The sequence below is a fragment of the Mesoplodon mirus genome (genome assembly GCF_964341445.2).
Source record: "Mesoplodon mirus genome assembly, chromosome: 2".
NCBI classification, from domain to species: domain Eukaryota; kingdom Metazoa; phylum Chordata; class Mammalia; order Artiodactyla; family Ziphiidae; genus Mesoplodon; species Mesoplodon mirus.
Window position 1 is genome coordinate 43,037,500 of NC_138977.1, and position 23,204 is coordinate 43,060,703.

The 23,204-nt window shown below is 34.2% G+C and overlaps 1 protein-coding gene across 1 annotated transcript in view; it reads left to right on the top strand.

Annotated features, from left to right (window-relative positions):
- Positions 1 to 20,372, top strand: part of ANTXR2 (ANTXR cell adhesion molecule 2) — a 163,586-nt gene extending 143,214 nt beyond the window's left edge. Inside the window, exon 17 of the mRNA XM_082645109.1 lies at positions 18,454 to 20,372. Coding sequence (XP_082501235.1) covers positions 18,454 to 18,492 — 39 coding nt within the window. The 3' untranslated portion in view covers positions 18,493 to 20,372. The remainder of the gene's footprint in view (positions 1 to 18,453) is intronic.
- The last annotated feature ends 2,832 nt before the right edge of the window (positions 20,373 to 23,204 follow it).

Sequence of the window (23,204 nt, forward strand, 5' to 3'; positions counted from 1 at the left end):
AAAGTTTTCCAAAACCATAATTTTGAATCAATTTTAAGTCTACAGTTCTCCCAAGGTAAAGAACATAGGACATTGAAGTGATTGTTTAAGAACACACTGATTGGTGGTAAATTGTAAGATCATTTTGTTAGGTAAAATTTGTCTTTTTCTCATAAAAGTGAAAAGCAACCAAAGAAAAATGCTTTAAAATTTCTTCTTGTCTAGATAGCTGCTGAAGGATGTTAAATTTTTCTTTGCTCAGTACTGACTTGTTCATGGACATCACCTCTGTAATAATGCAGTTAAGTGGATAGATGGAAGTTGTTAACACTGGTAGTACTCACTGGTTGCTGCTAATTAACTTATTCAGTGGCTTATCTGTAAAGGTGTTATTTTTAATATTGCTCAATAAGAAAATGACCCCAAGTCACACAAAGGGAAGGACTCTCTTGATCTAATCCTTTTAAAATCTGGGATGAATTTTGTAGAACCTGAACAATGAGATATCAACTGTGGAAATTCTAAGTCTTGAAGGTTAGTATGATTATAGCAAAGAGATTATATTTTTGTTGATTCTGAGTCTCAATAACTGGTATGATTTGAAATTACTATAAAGTAAAATTTGTGCCTGGATTTCAGGTTTGCTTTTTTCTTATTTCCATATGCTCTGTCTTAAACATATGTTAAGTTGTATATTTAAAGCTAGAAGTACCAAAAACCCACATAAAAATATGTTTTCTTCATTATCAAAGGCTTCAATGCCATCATCATTTAGAAAAAAAGAGAAACAGTGAATATAATTTAAGTCTGTAAAACAGACTTTTACTAGCACCATATAGGAGGAACATCTGGCTTTCTTTTTGCAAGGTGCATTGATGTTGTCAGTAGAGACTGAATAAAAATGCTGATATGATTGTCCAGGTTTGGGGTTTGCCAATACAAGCATATTTCATTCATTCAGTCTTCTCTAAGTTCTAAAGATAGGTATTGACTTTGAAGAAAAAGTACAATGATATATATTTAGAATGACCCATCTTCCTCATTTAAATCTAAAAATGTGCTGCTTCAGTTGGATTTTTCCAGGGATGCCATTCAAACCACACATTACATTGTCATCTCACATAGCCTTTCTATTTGTGATGGTGGGATGGTAGGTTAGAGTATGACAGCTCAGCACAGCTTTCATTGTGCTGTTGTACGGATGCATGACTACCAGCGCCTCTCTTTTGTTTCAGTTAAAGAAACATGGCAAGGTTTTGGGATTGAATGTTCATTGTCATATTTTAAAAGTGTGACAGAGACTGAACTTAAAGAAGGCAAGCTTTATGAACACTAGATTTTTTGCAGTTGCAAAAGGAAGTTTCTTGCCTTTTCCTTTCATGTTCCTGACTCTGAAGAATGTTCTGTTTACCAGTCCTGCCATAGAATGAATACTTTTCTAATAATCTCTTACCAACAGAAGAACAACTCCAATAATGCATTGAAGATTAAAGACTTTCTCATTAATTTTAAATAAGTAGTAACTGTAATTGATTTATCAAGTCATATTTTATTCTTTTAAAGAATGTTTTCATTCTTTTCAAGCCCAAATCTCTACTTGTTGATAAAGAGTTCAGTATCAACTAAATATTAAACTTTCACATTTGTCAGCAAGTGTCATCAATTTTAAGAGGGTTTTAAAAATATGTGTTTTGGGAAACCTGCATGAATTTTGCTGTATTGTTTTCAAATCTAATGTTAGTAATCAGAAAATATAGAATAATTCCTCCTGATACATAACTTGGTCTCTGGAATTTTTATTGACACACGTAGAGATAGTAAGTGGTATGCCACTTGTGTGAAGAAACACCATGTTTCTTCAAATACTGGTTTCTTTGACAGGGAATAACAGAGTCATAAGGGAAAATAAACACCCACAAAATCAATTAATTAATTGGGCACTGATTTACTATTTCAGTACTTCATGACATGTTTACATGTGGTTAGGTTACTCGTGATGACCACTTCTTGCTTGTCAAACATGTGTTGTATTTAGATCTAAGAATAATAATGGACTCAGAATACATACTTTTATCTTCTCTGCCTGTTGGAGGTTTCAAGCCTGAAGCAGACCTCACTTCCTACCATCTGCTCTCTATTTAAAATTGATATCACGTTCAGTTCCTCCCTCATGCCTACTTGTTTTCCAGCTTAGAACACTTCTATCCTCCAGTTCAGCCATTTCCCTATTATGCCTAGCATTGGGCTGACATATAGGAAAGGAGACCTCTAGGACTGCTTGAATATTCATGTCACATAATAAGCCAGGAAGACTTTTGCCCTGGAACAATTGCCACTATTGCTTAATTACAAGTCAGTTAGCAAAAACTGAAGTGTAGTTTTATAGTTTTGTGTTTATATGTGTAGGCAAGTGAACCACTGTCTTTTATTTTATAGCTTACTACTCATCATGTAGTTAGACTGAACTATCTCAATATTCATATGAATATCTATTATCAATATCAATTACATGTTTTAGAGAGACGTTAGCTGCATAGATCAAATTTAGTATTTCAAACCCAGTAGTTATCATTAATTTAGCAAATATGTTTAAACACAAACTGTAGGGTGAACACTGTCCTAAGCATTTACAAAATCGTAATGAAAAAAACGATCACGGAACTAATAGTTGGGAAAGAAGATAGAGTTTAAACAAATACTTAAGATTTTTTTTTGTTAAAAAAAATTAAAAGATTTGTTATACTGCTGAACAAATTTTGCTATCATCTGAATCTAATTATATTTTGTAGTAGGATATTAGGCTAATTATATTATTTTTAATTTAGAAAATCATTTTGTTTTTGAATATCAGAATTTGTTTTTCTGAGCTAACTGAAAATTTATTTCTATATTCACATCTGTCTATCTATATATCTTCCTATCTATTTATCTATTTGTCTTACCAATATCTATCTACCTATCTACATATCCAACCATCCGTAAATCATCTATTTACCCTAACACAAGACCCAATACCTGACTTGTAGATAGACCTAAACTCCAGTTTCTGGATCTGGGATTTATGTTGAATAATTACATGTAGACAATCAAATGGAAATTAAATAATCAAATCCAACCATTTTTAATTGTTTGACTCTTAAATGTACATGTCTTCAGCATTTTTGAGTTCTATGGCCAAAGAAGCAAACTGTCATTTGTATATAGAGGTAACTTATTACACATGAATAAGTAATTAGTATTCTGAAACACTATCACAATCATGCTTGTCTACTTATTTGAATGTATCTATATGTTTATCTGTGTATAAGTGTTTAAATTTTGAAAGTCTATTCTTTCCATTTGAGGGAGATAATTTCTCTAGAGATGGCTTAATATTACCTCAATTATTTTAAGAGTCAGTCTCGTTAGTTGAGTTGTTATTTAGGCTAGGAATGTCTGTATTGGTCAAGGGACAAAATTCATGTTTAGTTTCTTTTCATAGTGAGAAAAGCAAGGGATTCCCACTAAGTGCCATTGTATACTCATTGATAAGTGAAGTGACATCTGGGTCACAGTGGCATCTATCTTTGCAATATAAATCCCTGTGGCTATATATGAAAGGCACGTTCAGACTTGCATGTACACATAAAAGAAGGGATAGTCTTTATGCTGTTATTGACCTAATTTTAGTATAAAGGATTTAAGGTGCTGCTTGAAGTTTTGTTCTCCTTGGTATAAATTTAGCAGTAATTGTAATCATTTGCCTGCTGCTCTAGCAGTTTAGAATGTAGAAGTGTAATGTGAAGAATTTTAATCCACATTACTTATGTGTTATAGAAAAGCATATATCATCTGATATCATACATCTAAATATTAGTCTGTAATAAATACTCAAAATGAAATCCTGACTTTGGGGATTTGTATGTCATTATTAAATATAAAAATGAGTGCAGCAATTGTTTAAAATTGGTTTTACCAAATGTAATAAAAATACCTAAAGCATACACATATATATGGAATTTAAGAAAAAAAAATGTCATGAAGAACCTAGGGATAAGACAGGAATAAAGACACAGACCTACTAGAGAATGGACTTGAGGATATGGGGAGGGGGAAGGGTAAGCTGTGACAAAGCAAGAGAGAGGCATGGACATATATACACTACCAAACGTAAAATAGATAGCTAGTGGGAAGCAGCCGCATAGCACAGGGAGATCAGCTCCGTGCTTTGTGACCACCTAGAGGCGGGGGGGATAGGGAGGGTGGGAGGGAGGGAGACACAAGAGGGAAGAGATATGGGAACATATGTATATGTATAAATGATTCAATTTGTTATAAAGCAGAAACTAACACACCATTCTAAAGCAATTATACTCCAATAAAGATATAAAAAATATACCTAAAGCATAAATTTGTTGTGCAAAAGTTGAATACATATGCATGTCTTACATTAGGACTGAATACCTGGAATGAGTTCACTAAATTCTTGCTGTGCTGAAAGAAAACAGCATCACAGTAACTAATTTTCCAGATAAAGCATTAGGTAGATTTTTTATATATTTTTTTTCATTTATAATCTAGAAAGTTATCTATAATTACCCTTCAAAATGAAGCTTTAAAAACTGTACATTTCTTTAAGGTATTTTTAATTGGTATTATCCATCAAGTATTAATTTTAAAACTTAAATTGAAGTTTTTAATATTTGTTTTTCTTTGAAAGAGGCTCTTAAATGATTGGTCTTAGTCTCAAATTAACTGGGAATTTAGCTCTCTGACAAATGACCCAACGAGCTGTGAATACTTTTAAGTAGAGATAGCTAATGAAATCATGTGCAGGCTGAGTTCATCAACATGTTTTTAGGTATTAATTTTTTTTTTTAACTGGGACAAAAAACACTGTTTTAGAGTCCCAAAAGTGAGGATTTAATTCTTAGAAACTAAACTTAGGTAGAGAGAAATCATTGCATTCCTAGGATCGTATACATTAGTAAAATGTCTCAATAAATGTTTTTCAGTGATAGTGATGTATAAGCATTCAGTGTTTCTCTTTAAATGTGCCTAAAGCAGTTTGATAAGACAAATAAATATCTCAATGCCTAATTTCCTAGGAAAAAGACAAATTAATTGCATGTAAAAGTTTTGCTCTCTGATGTTAACAACTGAGGTTAAAATTTTAAGTCTAGAAATACTCAAGTGAAAATTAATATTTTCATGCATCATTCTTCCACACTGAGTCAACTAATTTATTCTATATATGTCCCACCTGATTGAAGAGTAGTGATATAATAAACCTTTCATTTGGATTTGTCTCACATTTATCTAAATACATAATTCAAATATGGATTAAGTAATAATTAAATAATTAATATGGATTAATTTTTATCTAAGTTAGCCATTATTTGACAGAATGTTTCAAGCTTGGGTTTTTATTCTGATTGTCTGTTGAGTGTGTGTGGGAGAGAGAGACTGAGAGAAAGTGTGTGTGTGTGTGTGTGTGTGTGTGTGTGTGTGTGTTGGCCTTAAGTACTTCGAAGAGTAAATCACTTAACATCTTATCTCAGTCTTCTGTGAAAGAGATGAGAAGGGATCCAGATGTTTACTTTTAGTAACTTGGCTTTTAAAAAAGAATTTATAACAGCTACTGCTACAAGGTTTTGCATCATAGGCTCTCTGCTTCCTGTCTGACTTTATCTTCCACTTTCTTCATTGCTCAGTCTGCTCCTGCCACACTATCTGGATTACTTGTCTACAGATATGTCAAAGACGCTTTCACCCCAGGGCCTTTGCACTTGTTGATTTCTCTACCAGAATTATTCTTTCCCAGATAGTCATAGTTTCATTGACCTCCTTATAATCTCTGCTCTGTGCCACCTGAACATTTTTATAAACTTACAACACCTCCAGCACTGGTCTGCCACACACATGATCATATATACTGACATTCTCTACCCCCTTGCTGTGATTCAGAATCACCTTTTTCTTTTGGAATGGATTATTCATAAGTGGTGCTGTGCACTGGGTAACACATCACACCGATTGTTCTACTATTTGTGATGCCAAGATTGATCAGAGAAACCATATTGTAAAAGCCTGATTCATCATATTGATTATTATATATTTTTGACATGGTGCATGTTAGTCTTTGATAAATTTCTTTAGTTTTGGCATAATGTGTCCCAGACTCATCTTTTACGTTTTCTGTTTCAAAAGTAGAATAAACCATTCAACTCCAAGGAGCATTAGATGTTTTTAGTAGATAATGGTATTTAGAGAACACATTTGGATACTAGGGGTGCTAATTTTTATTGGGTTTTCATTGCTTCTAAGCATTTTCAGCAGGTAGAACTAGGAAATTCAATAGTTTGGAAAAAATCATGAGTTAATGGTATACTTTTTTTTTTTTTTTTATGGTATGCGGGCCTCTCACTGTTGTGGCCTCTCCTGTTGTGGAGCACAGGCTCTGGATGCACAGGCTCAGAGGCCATGGCTCACGGGCCTAGCCGCTCCATGGCATGTGGGATCTTCCTGGACCGGGGCACAAACCCATGTCCCCTGCATTGGCAGGTGGACTCTCAACCACTACGCCACCAGGGAAACCCTATGGTATACTTTTAATTCTGATTTAGCATTAAAGGATCTTAATGGTGAATGTTTTTGAATTTATACTTGTATCCATTTTCTCTTACATGAAAAATCTTGGCCTTACCAATATTAAAATACTTATTTGCTCTATCCTATAATATATATAGGTACAAATTAATAATAAAATAGTATTAGTAAAATTAAGACTAATGAATGAAATAAAACATTTTTTGCTGGTCTCTTTATCCTTAAATTATATTCTGTAGTTGGTATACAAACACAATACTGTGTTAAGTCATTGAAGTAGTTCTTTTGTCAATGTGGTTATGTATCCAGTTCATTTGTTTCAATTTATTTCCAGTTCTTTTGTCTACTGTATTTTATTTCTATCTGTCCTACCCATTCTTTGCTCTTCTGTTTCTCCTTTTCTGCTCTCTTTTGGATTAATATAATATTTTTTTGTAATCTACTCCATCCCCTCTATTATCTCTTTAAACTATACCTCTGTGCTCTTTTTCAGTGGTTGCTCTAGAGATAACAATATGCTTCTTTAACTTTTCACAGTCTACAATAGTATACTAGCTTAAAATAATATATAAATATTACCATGGCCTAACTTCCATTTACCCCTCTATTTCTATGTGCTCTTATTATCATATGTTGTAGTCTACATAAGATATAAATTCAATAATATATTTTTCCTTATTTTGATATTATTATTTTTGTAATCAGTGTCATAAGGAAATTTTCTTTTATATATTTATATTTCATTTTTATGCACATATTTACTTATGTTTCTCTGTATTTCTTCCTGCACATCTAGGCTTCCATCTAGTGTCTTTTCCTTCAGTTTCAAGAACTTCATTTAGCACTCGTAGTTGTTGAAGCCTGTTGCAGATAAATTATGTCAGGTTTTGCTTGTCTTAAAATGTCTTTATTTTGCTTACCTTCTTGAGTGGTGTTTTCTCTGGATACGGAAGTTTAGGTTGACTTTTTTCCTCCCCATTTAGCATTTGAGAGAGTTCCACTGTCTTGCATTTTCCATTGTTTCTGATAAAAAGTTGGCTGTCATGCTTACAGTTGTTTTCTCTGTACAGAATATCTTCAGCTGGGGGATGATGAGGGACAGAGAGGTATACTCCTAGGATTTTCTTTGGCTTTCATAAGTTTTATTATATGTTCCCTGATAAGGTTTTCTATGTATTTATCCTGCTTAAGGTCATTACGTTTCTTTGATCTGTAGGTTTATGCATTTCATCAATTCTAGGAAATACTTAGCCATTATTTTTTTCAAAATTTTCTTCCCCGTTCTTTCTTCTCTCCTCTGGGACACCAATTACTCATGTGACAGACCATTAGATATTGTCCCACTGGTCTCAGATTCTCTTTAGTTATTTGTTTCTTTGTTTTACAATTTGAACAATTTCTATTCTCCTACCTTCAAGTTCAGTGAGTTTTCCTTCTGCTATGTTCAGTATATTTTTACATGAATCAAAAACATTCTTTATATCTGGTATTACATTTTTGTCTCTAGTTTTTCTATTTTGTTCTTATTCAAAGTTTCCATATTTCTGTGGAAATTCACTATATTTTTATGCATGCTGTCCACCTTTCTCATTGAACTTTTAACATTTTTATCATAGTTATATTAAAGTCCTTTTTTATTAATTGCAGATTTGCCTATATTAACTGTATTTTCCATTGATTATGGGTTATATTCTCCTGCTTCTTTGTGTGTACCATAATTTGTGATTTTATGCTGGACACTGTCATAAAAAATAGAGACTAATCTAGATAATATTTACTTCTAGAAAGATGTGTACCCTTCCTCTGTCATGTTGCTAATCTGTGGTTGAGCTGGGTCTTGGTTTGTTGCCATCTTCATTATTTTTAGTTCACTACTGCTTTCCAAAATTTTGAGAGTAAGATCAGGGATGTTCTTTTAACAGAGCTCTCTTTCTTTACCTTTTCCTGTCTCTGTCTCTGACTCTCTCTCCTTTACAACCCACCTATGAGCTTCTTGGTTGCAAGGGAGTTCTCTTTGCTATTCAGCTACGAGGACCATACCTTCCTTATGCCCACCAACCACCACTTTCTGTACTTTGAGAGACCTGTTTCCATATTGATTTCCTGCCTATAGTCTTTGACTGGCCCTGTTCCTTGCACTCTCAGAAGGCCCCATGAGTCTTAGAGAGCTCTTTCTCAGTTCTCTTCCTCCCAGGTTTCAACAGGCTACTGACATGTGGTTCAAGAAGGCCCTGTGTCCCTCAGGCCATTTTTCTCGTTCCTCTTGCCATTCCCCAAATCTTCAATAGGCTGCTTCCTTTCCCTTAGGGAAGGCCCCATGTGTCTTTGAAAAGGTAATTATTTCACTACCCTCCTGCTTTTCTCCTTAGCCTTCAGTTGACTACTTCTTTAGTCTCAAGGAAAATGTCATGTATTATATAGGGGTCTCTCTCAGCTTTCCTGCTATGTCTCCAGCTTTTGGGAGGGTTCTGCCTTGCACTTAGTGAAGGCAATTTTAGCCTTCATATCTTACTGTTATGGAGCATGAGTTAGATGTTTCATTAAATGCAAAATATATGCCTGAATCTCAAAAAAATAAAGGTACATAGCTATTTGCAAAATAAATATTAACAGTATGTATATAGTCACTAACATTTTTCAGATGCCATAAGAGAATGAAGAGGAAAAAAATTTGAAGGTGAATTTATCAGGCAAACTCAGTACTTCCCTTCATGACATTAAATGAATATCCATATGGTGTGTTGTCCCCACTGTAAGGTGGAACATTTATAAGTTGAGCTTCCGTTAGAAAAAAGTATATGGAACTTATATTTCAGCTCAAAATATTTCAGTTTTTTTTAAAAGCAGAGGATAACACAGATTCTTTTATATATTATATATGTATATACATATATGTATATATATTTCTCTTTGTGTGTGTATATGTATGTACATATATATATGTTTGTATATGTATATATTGCTGATAGTTGCACATAGTCCTATTATACTGTTAGTATTAAATATGTAAGGACTACTAACTTGTCTTTTTACTAAAAAAAAATGAGGTAAACCTTTCAAGAATTTCTGACATTCAGAGAGAGAGAGAGAATAGCAGGTGCCTTCTCTTCACTCTGTACCTCCAGTTGGTACAGGAAATCTTCACTCAAAGAGCCTATTGTGTTTTCAAGTCAACGTTCTTTCCTGATACTTGAGATTTCCTGGACCTCTTGAATTGTCTTGTGTTTGTTTCCTTGTGTATCTTTGCTTTGTATACAATTTTAAATTTGAATCACTGTTCACTGTTGCACAAAGCATGAAGGTTTAGTAAACTCTTTTTTAAAGTGGAGATATAAATAAATCAGCTATCTGTGTTTGAAAAGTCTAAACCAAAGTGCAGTTGTATGCTTCAGCTTGTCAATGGATATTTATGAAGTGAGCATAATACTATTACAGTTATAGCAGTGAAATATATCCTGTGCAGATAGCTAGTAAAAGAGCTTGCAAGTGTTAATGCCTGCAGAATTTTAATGCTCAAGAGATGGCAAATGTGGTACTTGCTCTGGCTAATGCTACTCTGGCCACAGTGAAAATGAATTGGCAAAATCAATTTTCAAATATTGCAACAGAGTTGGGGTCTATATACTTAACCAACAGCAAATATATTGGTTCCTACTGTTGCCTAGTTTTTATCTCCTGGTTTAGTTAACTGAAGAACAGTAACAGCACTGGACATTTTTATTTTGGGCGCCAACTTTCCACCCCTACTCTTAGGTCTCTTATTATGAGACCTAAGAGAAGGTATTGCCAACAATGAAACGTCAATTAACTTCTTACTCTAATAGATACTTGGTGTTGCCTGAAAATCACTTAAGTGGAGTTAAAACTGACAGGTTCTAATTGTGAGTTTAGCCTTTGTTATGACTAGAGTTCTGTTTGTGATGTATCCTTGGTATATTCTGTTCCTTCTTATACTGATGGAAGGTGAGTAATGGAGTAAAGCCTCTGCACAGACCATTGCTCTAAGAGATGGATTGAGATATAAATACATTTATAGTTTATAAAGAATCATATTGTGCTTATTTTTCCTAGCAGTCAAAGAAAATGAAGTTAAGCTCTCAGTCTTTAGACGTAGGGGATTTATTCTTGCAGAAGAACTTTTGGGATTTTATGGAATAGTATAGTTTCAGCATGCTTTCATGTATAAGCTTCAAATTCATATTAATTATCTGTGTTAACTTAGTTAAGATTAAATTCAAATTAATCATTGTTTGACATCAGCTATCTGAACAATACCTCAGTAAGTCTTACCAGAATAAGAAAAGACAGCAAAGAAGGGAATTAGACATTATATGATCTTTTGTATAAGGTAGAGGTTGAGGTAATACATTTGTTGGAGAGTTTTAAAGGTTTAGATGAGTGTGGAGTCTTTGTGAGTAAGAAAGTTGAGAATTAAGAAATATATATTAGTTTCCATTTACTTATACCTAATCTACCTGTAGAGAAATATTGAGAAAAAAATATACAATAAAAGTTAAGGATAAAAATAGAGAAATAGTCATGGGCCAAAGTTAAGATAGCTATACCAGAAAATGTACACTAAGAGTAGCAATGCTTTTAGAACATGATGTAAATCTGAGCTTTTTGAAAGTCAAGGCACAAAGAGAAAGGTTAAGTTACGTAATTGGCATTATATAATAAAAGGGAAGCACATGAGCTTACCAGAAGTGGCATGCTTTTTCCTAGCTAGCTCTGAACTCTCAGAATTGATCCCTTAATATCAACATCCTCAATAGCAATTTTCCAAACTACAAAATTCTCTGTATGTAACCAAAATTTATGTGAGTTCTAGATATGACCAAAAGTTGAGGGGATAATGCTGTAATGTTGTCATAGATTTATTTAGGAAGATATTTCTAAAGGAAAGTAAAGAAACCAAGTCCAGTTATATTGACAGTTTACTGGTGATCTGGCTTCACATAAGTATGAATAGCTTGAATAATAGGTATCAAACCACATTTTTAGGGTCAACAAAAACAAAATATTATACTGAACTGCAATTTTAAAGGGTAGATGAGAGTGCATCTTCTTGGTTTGGACTAAGGGAGGCTTACATGTGCCTGCTTGCTCCATTCTTGTGCACCATTCCAGCCATAGTGGTCCCCGATGCACCTTGTAGAACCCCCAGGACTTCATGGACTATAATATGAAAAAAAAAAAAAAAAAAACACTGACCTAGAGAAATCAATGTCTAGCATTTCACTTAGAACCTCACTTTCAAAGATAGTTTTGCCAACTGATCTGGAGAGAAAGGATTCAAAAATTATTATTGATAAGTGCCTGAGGTATAAATATTCTATGTTGTTGATTGAGTGCAGATATATATGTGTGTGTGTGCATGTATGTACATATATATATATATATATATATATATATATATATATATATACGCTAGATACCATGCATGTCACTAGAAAGTTTGATGTTGTATGAAAATTAAAGATTTACCTTATATTTTTATTTAAATATAGTCAACTCCAGTATGCACAGGTCTTGAGGTAGGCCACGTGTGCACATGTACACACACATGCATGCATGCATGCACACACACATACACTTTTTAAAATAAGATTGCTGATTGCAGCCTGGACAAATGCTTGAACAGGCATTTTATGAAAACTCTTAGAATTGTGTACCATAAAAATGAAAATGCTGACTGTGGATTATAAAATTTATTAATCAGTGGCTTCTGCCATACTCACGCACTCTTGAGTAGAACTGCATACACATGGGTTCATCAGGATATTAACTGTAAAAGACAACCTAGAGACAAGTAAATGAGTTGACCTATGGGAACAATGAATGCTGAAGAACTTTGGTATAGTTGGTAGATGGTGATGATTCCTGAGAGTAGTCAATTGGTTCTTGTAATGACTTTTAAAAACATAAATGTAGATGTTTAGAAAAGGCTGCATTTTTGCTGATTGAATTTGGTCTTTGAAAATTTATTTTTAAGCTATCAAATATATAAATATACAGAAAAGATATAAAGTAGAATGTAAGAAATAGTATGCAATTCCACTACTCATAGCATGTTTGGTGTAGTCTCTTAGTCTTGTCTTTTACTCTTTCGATATACATTGCATAATTATAATTACATATATATACAAGTTGGCATTTTTTCACTTATCATTTCCCTACATCTTTAAATTTTTTTAAATTTCTGTTTTAATGGCTACATAACCATTAGATTAATCATAATTTAATTATTCTCTGATTGTGAGACAGAAATAAATATAAATGTACTGATTATATTTTTCACATTATAAAAATCCCATGGTAAACATTTTGAAATCTTTGTCTAGATACTTTACTTTACAGATACTTTGCTGAATTCCTGACATGAAATTACTGAGTCAAGGAATATAAGCTTTTAAAGACTATTATTACATATGTTGCTTATATATAGTTTTTGCCAATTTGTATTTTCCCTAGCAATGCATGAGAGTTCTTTTCTTGCCACAGAAGCTCACTAATTAGGCAATGTTGCTCAATATAAGGTTGCATAATATGGTTTACATTCAATGGGAGGCAGTTTTATTCCTTTTTAACCATAATTTTTATTAGGCAAATAAAATGTCATACCTAGATTACAATACAATGATGTCAATTATTAATATATAAATAATTCTAATATTCTAAAACTTATTTAAGTAGGTAAATATGCCAATAGTAATCTTGTTTATAGTTAATTTACCTAGTTGTTTAATATGTTGAGAAGGTAAATTATAACCTGGTCAGTCATTATCTGAATTACCACAATTTTTAAATTAATGTACTTTAAATGTACTTGGCTATAATCTAAAGTCAGTAGTTAAATTCTATTTGTTCTACCTAACTTTAATTTTTTTAATATTTAAGAAATTTTACTCCTAATCTCTATGTCATACAAAATGGATAAATTTTACAATTATTTCATTGCATCCAAGGAATTCTATATTCCCAAGACAAAAGAATGAATACATACATCGTTCATTTTTAAACTAATGCAGTCCTAAGGATACTCATTTAATTCAATTTTATATTGGCTATATGTTCTTATTATTGAAATTTATGACCTAGTGACTTATATGGCATGATACCAAATTCAAGTTGGTTGAAGTGATTGCCTAATTGAATAAATAATATGGGCATTACCTAAAGCATCACGACAACAGTATACTTTGATTTTACCCATAATTTAGATGCATGATTAGAGCATGATTTTAAGTCAAGAAAATTATTAAAAAAATATTTAATTAAAAATTTGAAAATATAGAGAAAATTAATGTTATTTCTCCACATTAATAATTATGCTTTATATTACATGTTTTGTTATTCCCTAAACACTTATGCCACCTGAATTCAAAATTTTTTGAAGTATGTTGTAAAATATAAAGCAAACTTAATGTTACACATTTGTTTTAACTCTTGCTAGCAGAAATCTTGTGTTCATTGTTTTAGCATATTACAAGTTTAGTGGTTTATTTTAGAGACTATATAGTCATGTTACCTGATACTAGTATTAACCTCTATATAGGGAGTAAAGTATTAAAATTATGTCTCTATGTATATTTCTGTATATTTAGGTTGCATTGAATGGTTTGTTTTTAACCTATTCAATTAACTTTTTAAAAATGTTCAGAGCTTGTATTATTTGTAATTAAAGTGAAATAGTCTCAGAAAAATAAACACTATTACTACTAATATTTTCCATTCTGTACCAGCCAATGATGAGTTGTATGCTCAAGTTATTTTACATTACTTTACTTGTTACCTTGATAACATACTTTTATTGTATAGGCATTGTAAGCACGAGGATATGGCAGACCTGTAAACCCTGTCATATCCCATTTCCTGTGAATAAAAATTGCTCTGCTGTGTTCTGGCCTAGACTGCTTGCCATGATATCAATAGCAGCCTAACATTCTTGACCTTAAACATAATTGGCATTATATTGATGGGTTTTGTAAGATAGTATTGAGCAGTATTCAAAGGGCCACAGACTCCTAATCACAGCCACTTGCAACCAGGGTATGTCGCCTTGATTTTAGAATGTTCTGGTAAGTGGATGGTAGCAGCTAGCATGAAATAATCCCCTGGGAGTAAGGTACCTGATGGAATACTAAATAAAAATTTCCTTTGGCCAATAGTTTCTTTTTTTCTTGATTATTCTTTATCTATCTTTTCTCTTTAGAACTACTCTTTTCTATTTTCTCCTTATTGTCTTCTCTCCTTTTCCACTGTTTTATTTTTCTCCTTTGTAATCTCTTTTTTCCGTCTCAGATTCATACTTTTACTATCTTCCCATTTTTAAGGTCTGGCTCCTCCCCCAGTAGAGGTCTGGTCATCACGTATTCATTCTTTTATATATCATCCATCCATCCACTTGTTTCTAAGTGAGTATTTATAACAAGTCTGCTCTATGTTAGACACTGTGCAATGACATCGTAGAGGGGAGATGGATAATAACTATCTGCTTTTTAATTGCAAGTTTACTATGTGCCAGGTACTGTTCTAAGTGCTTTATAGATCTATATTAACAGACTTAATCTTTATAACAGTCCTAAGAATAGGTCCAATTTTTTTTAAATTGTGATTAGTCACTTATTTCTTATTTATTTATTTATTTATTTGTTTGTTTGTTTGTTTTTGGTTGTGCTGGGTCTTCATTGCTGCACTTGGGCTTTCTCTAGTTGTGGCGAGCAGGGACTACTCTTTGTTGTGGTGCACGGGTTTCTCATTGCAGTGGCTTCTCTTGTTGCAGAGCATGGGCTCTAGGCATGCGGGCTTCAGTAGTTGTGGCATGTGGGCTCAGTAGTTGTGGCGCATGGGCTCTAGAGCACAGGCTCAGTAGTTGTGGTGCATGGGCTTAGTTGCTCTGCGGCATGTGGGATCTTCCCAGACCAGGGCTCCAACCTGTGTCCCCTGAGGTGGCAGGCAGATTCTTAACCACTGCACCACCTGGGAAGTCATGAATAGGTCCAGTTTTTAATCCCCATTTTATTGATGAGGAAACCATAAGTTGTTCATGGTCACACGGTTAATAAATAACAGAGGGCTTCCCTGGTGGCACAGTGGTTGAGAGTCCGCCTGCCGATGCAGGGGACACGGGTTCGTGCCATGCTCTGGGAAGATCCCACATGCCGCGGAGAGGCTGGGCCCATGAGCCATGGCTTCTGGGTCTGCGCGTCCGGAGCCTGTGCTCCGCAATGGGAGAGGCCACAACAGTGAGAGGTCCGTGTACCACAAAACAAAACAAAGCAAAACAATAAATAAAAGAGCTGGGATACATATTCAGGCTTTGGAACTCTCAGAGTTAACCACTGTTACTTTTCCTTTTGATCTTGGAGCAAACAATTATGGTGTCATGTAGTTTGGCTGTGGTAGAGATGAAATTTGGGGGAAGGAGCCCCATGACTGGGACAGCTGGGAAAGGCTTAACAGAGGAAGTAACTTTTGAATAGAACTCCTCTGAGTTACCAACTTCTAAATTCCTGTAAAATAAAACATTATCAGATCTTGATAAAAATGAAAAACACTGAGTCCATGATTAGGAGGTGAGGAGATATTTGGTTGTTTTTGTCAATGTGTGTGCTAAAACACGGGGGTGTATATTGCATGTACCAGGGTTTTGGGGTACTTGAATCAACAGACATGCAGCAGCTGATGATTAATACTTAATCCCAAGCTTTGGAAGAACTGAAGTAAGGACCTCAGGGTCAAAATCAATAGGGCTTTCTTCATTTTAGTTGCTAGATCTTTAATTAAACTACACCAAATGAAATAGAAAATAATTTAGGTCTGGAATAATTTAGGTGTTGAAGTGATTTTGAGAATTCAGGTGAACTATGAATTTCACTTTTTAAACCCTCTAACTGCATAAAATAAATGAATCAGTGTCATCAGATTAATCTGGTGTGTGGAACAGAAATGGTCTGAAAAAGAGCCTTATATCTAAATCTAGTTAATTAGTGATAAAATGCAAATAAAAGTAGAAATTCATGGTAACTTCTTTTCAAAATTATGCAGAAAAAAAAAACTTTTACTTTTTTGGTCCATAATAAATACACAAGAAAAGATGGCATTAATGCATATCTTTGTTGTCAAAATGTCATTCCTCATATATTTCCTCATATATTTGTTTGATTCTGGAAAATTGCCAGAAGATAATATTTTTAATATTCATCACTGTTTTAATATTCATAGTTAAAATCTATTTCTCATTGTATGTATAGTTATACTATCACACTGTCATGGCTTAGAAGGACTGATTTACTGATTTGCCCAAATATTTATTAATTATGTCATTTTCCTGCCCTCTGAAAAAAATTTTTAGAAAAGGGATATATCATGAGAATAACATTTTTTAATGTTTCCTTGGCACATGATGCCAAATGTAGCTAATCTGGAGAAGAGTATCTTTTCACTTAATATTCATTCTAAAAATCTTCTTTGAAGGTTCTAGGTAATATAAAAATACAGTCTGAGTACATGACCTATGACCATTGCATTACCAAGGAATTTTTAGCTCATTCTAAGGTAGTCTTCTCCATGCTTTTCTCCCACTTTCTTTTGCACAGATATTATTTGTAGACATTAGGAACAAAGTAAGTAATAAATTTGACAATTATAGTAATAATGTTACCTCCAAAATTATTAGAAGACAGATAATTTGATGAATATTTGCCTTTTAGGCAAGAGTAAATGTAAACTAGTTTGCTTTTATGCTTTTCTGTTTTTTCATTAATTTCTGAAATTTCCAAATTTGTTGAACAGTCACTTTTGAGAGGAAAATAGACCAAAATCGTGTTTTTACATTCCCGGCTTTCTTCTCCAACAATATTTGTTGTTCCTTTTGAATGTACCATGTACACTGGATGTACCAGATATTTGAAACAAATGTATTGTTCACATTTAGAGGGAAATAAAGAGAAGTTCTAAAATATGAAGTTAGAGAGCAGATATTATGAGAAATAGGAAAATCTCAATAGGTTGATGATCTGGACCCTAAATTAGAAAGCAATATGCTACCTTTTGGCTTATTAAGGAATCTAGACATGATTTATATGGTACAAGACATCAGCAATGTCACACCAAGGAGAGGGAAGAAGGGGATCTTTTATTACTAATTGGAAACTTTATTTTCAACTAATTCTTAGATTATTTATAATTATATATGAAACAATGTGTTTCAACAAGCTTCATTGAACTGCTAAGGAATTGGAATGGCAAACTCTCTTTGGAAATGTGGAATGCAAATAAAGTCACCATTTATAGAGACCACATAATGGTGGTGTGCAGTTGTGAGAAATGATCAACAACAGTGGGCAAGATTGCTAATAAATCTGTTGTAAAAGCCTATTATAAAATGGAATCACAAAGAGATGGCATCTCTTCCCTTTCTCCCTGACTTCTTATCCTCAATCTCTTATGACTTCTTAAATACACTTCTCATGCATACATTTTAGAAGCACCAGTTTTATATCAGTTTTAAAAGCACCAGATTGTATAAATGGGACACTTCCATTTTAATACATTGTAGAAACATACAGGGTTGTGGCTTTGATATTTTTATTGCTCGGATAGTAATGCTATTCCTTAAATAGCGATAACAAAGTTCTGTTTTCCGTAGTGTTTTTTTCACTTTAATTTTACCATACCATTGTGTAGGTGAACTTGCTGTGGAAAAGATCTGAATGAACCATCATGCTTTGACCCAAAGAAAAAAACTTATGACTTCATGTTTCATCCTAACATTGACCTTACCTTGGGTAATCGTTTGTTATATCATAGTAGGAAAACTAGGTGTTTTCATGCTTTTTAAAGTAACTTCTGTATTTCAATAAGGATTTGTTTCTTTCCTAGGGCCGGTGCATAAACTTCTCTCGAGTTCCCTCTCAGTAAAAGGAAAGCAGGAAGACCAAGAAGTATGAAGATGGTACATCTTCACGATGCCGATTTCCAACCAAAAGAAAACAAAGTGCATTTCAGAAGTTTTTGGAAGAGCAGCTTTATTCCTCTCAGTCAGGAAATGTTTTCTCTGCCTTCTGCTTTGCTTGCATCAAACATTTTCAAACTCTTGTTCTGCCATCTACATGGGAATTGATGAAACTCAATGGTAACACATGATTCAGGACATTAAAAATAAAAAGGAACTTTAATGTACATGCTGTGGTTTATACAAGAAAGTTTTTTTGAACGTGTAAAAGAGGAAGAAACAAAAGCATGAAGATGATATCAAAAGAGGGAGCACGAAACAATTGGCCCTGGTGAAGCTTTAATGGAGAAAGGAGCATTTTACATGGAAACATGGCACTTGTGTGTTTACATGGCAAGCTTGTTAGCCAAATGCAGAGTATGAAATCTCCCACCAGGCTAAGCAAATAAAGGAGTCTATTGCCTTATAGCTGTGTCAGATCACAAAATCCTTCCAAGTCCTCTACCACGATGTGCCTTCAGGGAAGCTTCTGACTGGAAACTCTTGTCATTCTAACACTGAAAAGTGCACATGTATGACAAAATGTAGACAGGATGCCTCAAGGTATCAGTAGCAAGCAAGATTTTGCCCTTTAGTTTTTGAAGGCACATTTCTTTCATTATGCACTTGGGAAAAGAAGAAAATTAATAAAGCATTATTCCACAGGAAGATGGCCTCTAACTAGAGATCTTCAGTGGAGCTTAATGGACTCATGATTTGAGAACTTGTCCCTGGAATTGGTAGATTTACCCCTCTTTCTATGTTTAGGGCTTAGTAGTACATAAAGCAGTAATATCTGTAAACATACCTAGGAGTTTGTTTTGCTTTTAATTTAAAGGAAGCAGTAACCACAAAGCTTCCGCTCAGGGTATTTTCTTCCTCCAAGTCTCCAAGGGCTCTTCAGCGTCACAAGCCAGCAACTCTCTTTGCATGAAAATTTCAAAATTTAATTAATATAATTAAAGGCAACAGCAAGCAGCAGCCTGTGAAGATTTTGCTCATCTTTTTTATGCCTTTTGACATTGAATGACCTATTACTGTATGCACATTACTTGGATTTTGAGGGGCACTCTACCTTGGTTGTGATTCAGTAGAGAGAAAAAAAGGCCTCCTCTCATCAATTTATAAATTAAATTTTCAGGAGGGTCTACCACCACAAAACATCGAAAATGTATGTATTATAATTTTTTTAGAAAAACCACCATCGTGTCACGTCAACGATGCCAAATTATGTTAGTGTGAGCGGAAACACTGTGGGGGAGGAAGAAGGCAGCAGCTGATGAAAAAAGCTCAAATGATCTAGTCACTTTCGATACTGTACTTCAGATGCGAAATGGATATTCGACTGGAAACCTGACAAAGCGCGCCTGCTTTGATGTGAACTGGTATAGACAATGACCAGTGGCTGGGTCAGTGGGATGTCTCTCTGCGAGCACAAAGGCTTATCAAATGACACTAAAAATAAGTTCAACAACCATCACATTGGAAGGGAGAAGGCGAACATTTCATGTTTGGCGGGCATGTGAGTGCACAAGATGGAAACAGTGATTTGGAGCATCCCAGTATAATTACCCCCCTTGCACGCTTAATGGAAATTTCAAAGGATGGGAGTGATTCTGATGGTTGGTGTCCAGATTTGTTGCACTGCTCCAATAAGCCTTGCTCACACACACAAATTTTTATACATAGATATATGTATACATATATATCCTCTAGCTTGAATCTTTTGCTCAAGTTTATTTATGTCACTGGCTGGCTGGATCCAAAGTCATGTGTCTACATATTCATAAATAAAATTTTACCTGTGCCTCGGCTACCATTTTTCTTTAAGCCCACATGAACTCAAGCCTTGTTTGGCTGAATATTTAATTGTCTTGATTAGTTTCAGGGACAGAATTGTATCCAGTTCCAAAATGTCCATTATGCTCACAAATGGTAGTGTTGGTACTAATTATCCATGTTTGCAAGTGTGACTTGGAAACCAGATATATACCCATTTAGTTCTTGTAAGCCATTGTTCTACATTTTCATCTGGGGCAGGGCCTACTGTGATTTTCTTAAATTGGGACTTCATTTCCAACCAGTGCACACCCCGAATTTAAGAGCCTCAAGGGTACTACAGAAGCTAAGGCTGTTTCTTTGGTAGTTCCTTTGAATTTGCCTAGTATCATGGAAATTGTATGATACTTTTATTTTGTACATGAGCAGTGTAAGTAGACCTTTGCCCTTAAATGGCAAAATAGCTTTCTGTAGATTGTAATGAAAATTGATTTCCAGTTCTAATACCACTATGAAGAACTCTCAGTGAAGAGGCAATGGTCTATATAGAGACTAAAAAAGTATCATTCATAAAGTTCAAAGACAGATGGAATTTTATTGCACTTAAATATATGAACCAGATCTAAGTTATGATTTTCTTTGATTATGCTAACTAGCAAATTGAGAATAATTTGCTTTAAAGAGTACTGTATTCTCACCAAAGGACTAAATTGAACACCCCTACACTTTTCAACCAGGAAAATGAAAGGTTAAAATAAAGCCATTTCTATAAGTTTAGTAACATTTTATATTTTATATAGAGAAGCAGTTCCTGTTTAATTTTTTGGACATAATGTCAGTCAAGAACTACTTTCTGTGAGTAAATTAGTTAAGTCTTTATCCATAATCCATTTGTGTTGCATAAGGTTGCAAAAACAATTAAGTGGGAAATGACTCCTAACTTATGTGTCTACTCTGCCTGGAAAGAAAGTTTTGAAGGCATCTATATATATTTCATAACAATGTCTGTTCTTTATGGATTTGATCCATAAATATTTATCTATCTGAAAACTTTGATACTTGGAATGTTTTCCTTAAAGCATTTGGTGCTCCAAGAAAAAACATTTGGTGCTAAGAGTTGCAGCACTGATGCCTTTCCCCAAGTTAATTCTATTTTAAATTTTTATATTTCCTTCCCAATGAGATGCAGAGTAAAATTTGAGACCCTCCATTAAGTAGGGAGCAGCATCTGTCATCCATGGATAATTACTCTTTTAGCAAAAAAAATACATAAGGTTTAAACCTCCTACTTTTTTTTTTTTTTTGCGGTACACGGACCTCTCACTGTTGTGGCCTCTCCCGTTACGGAGCACAGGCTCCGGACGTGACGCGCAGGCTCAGCGGCCATGGCTCACAGGCCTAGCCGCTCCGCGGCATGTGGGATCTTCCCGGACCGGCATGTGGGATCTTCCCAAACCGGGGCACGAACCTGTGTCCCCTGAATTCACGCCAGGCGGACTCTCAACCACTGTGCCACTAGGGAAGCCCTAAACCTCCTACATTTTAAATTGTTAGAAAAGAAAATCATTTGCTTATATTTTTCCTGAATTTTATTCTAACAACTTTAAATCATAAATTATTCAGTATTTGTTTTTCTAATAAATCCTTACTGGATACAAGATCTGGGTGTCTCTGTGAACTTAATTTTATTATATAAATATCACTGACCATTGTTTACTTCTCAGAGGCAATTTATTAGGTTATTTTTAAAATTAAAACAGCCTATATTATGGCCAAGAAGGTGTCTAAAATATTTTTGATTGATCTGCTTACATATATTGTTTTTCAATCTTAAGAGGGCAAAATATAAATGAGTAACATTTATGAATATTGTAAACATTGTATGTAACTTCCTCTTCTATAGCAAAGCCTTGTGGTTACTAGATTTTGTACAGTATCACACTTTAGGAAGTTCATTAGTATTTTATTGCTACTGGAAAATTTCTGTGGGTATATGTGCACAGGAGAGAAATATATACATTATTTTAATATGAAAGAAAATACATATTCTAGAAGCAGAGAATAACTCTGGTACATCTGTTGTATGTTTAAGGGAAGAAACAAGAAGATGAGGCTGGAGAATGTTGTCTATCTGCAGGTGATGAAGTGGGTGCAGCCATGTACTCTAGTCGCAGAGTTAAATTAATATTTCACTTAGTGAATTTCTATGGCTTATTTCTGAGAACACTTCAATTTGGGTATATTTCTACACTTATTTGTATCTAATTCAGTCAATTTGATAAAAGAAAGAAAAACTTGTTTTCTTTCTCATAATGTAGCAATCCCTGTGCTGGATTTTTTATGCACTTTATTTTGGGGTTCTCTGCCAAAAGAAAGTGCTGATAAGTACACCATGCAAATTTATATTAAAATGTGCTTGTTCAGATTGCTTTGCAGGAACTATATTAAGGTAAAGTGTCTGTGTGTGTGTGTGTGTGTGTGTGTGTGTGAGAGAGAGAGAAAGAGAGAGAGACATGGAGAGACTGAGAGAGACATGGAGATTGACTCAGAGTAATGTGCTACCGATTGTCTTGGCTGAAGAATCAGATGATGGAGGGACTAGACCTAGACCTATCCACAATTAGCTTGATTATTAAAAGAAACACCAGGAAATTAAAAGTAGCTGGTACTCTATTTGCTTAGGTACTTGGGTAACTGGAAAAATAAACTGCCTTTCCACTCCTACTCTTTGTGGTGAACTACAGAGCATGACAGCCTTTGTCTAAGAATGTAACTCGACCAGGAAGGGTCTTGCAAGTCATACATTCAAAGCTTCAGCTGAGTTCCTCCATGCGAAGTGAATCTCAGATCTGAGTTTTGC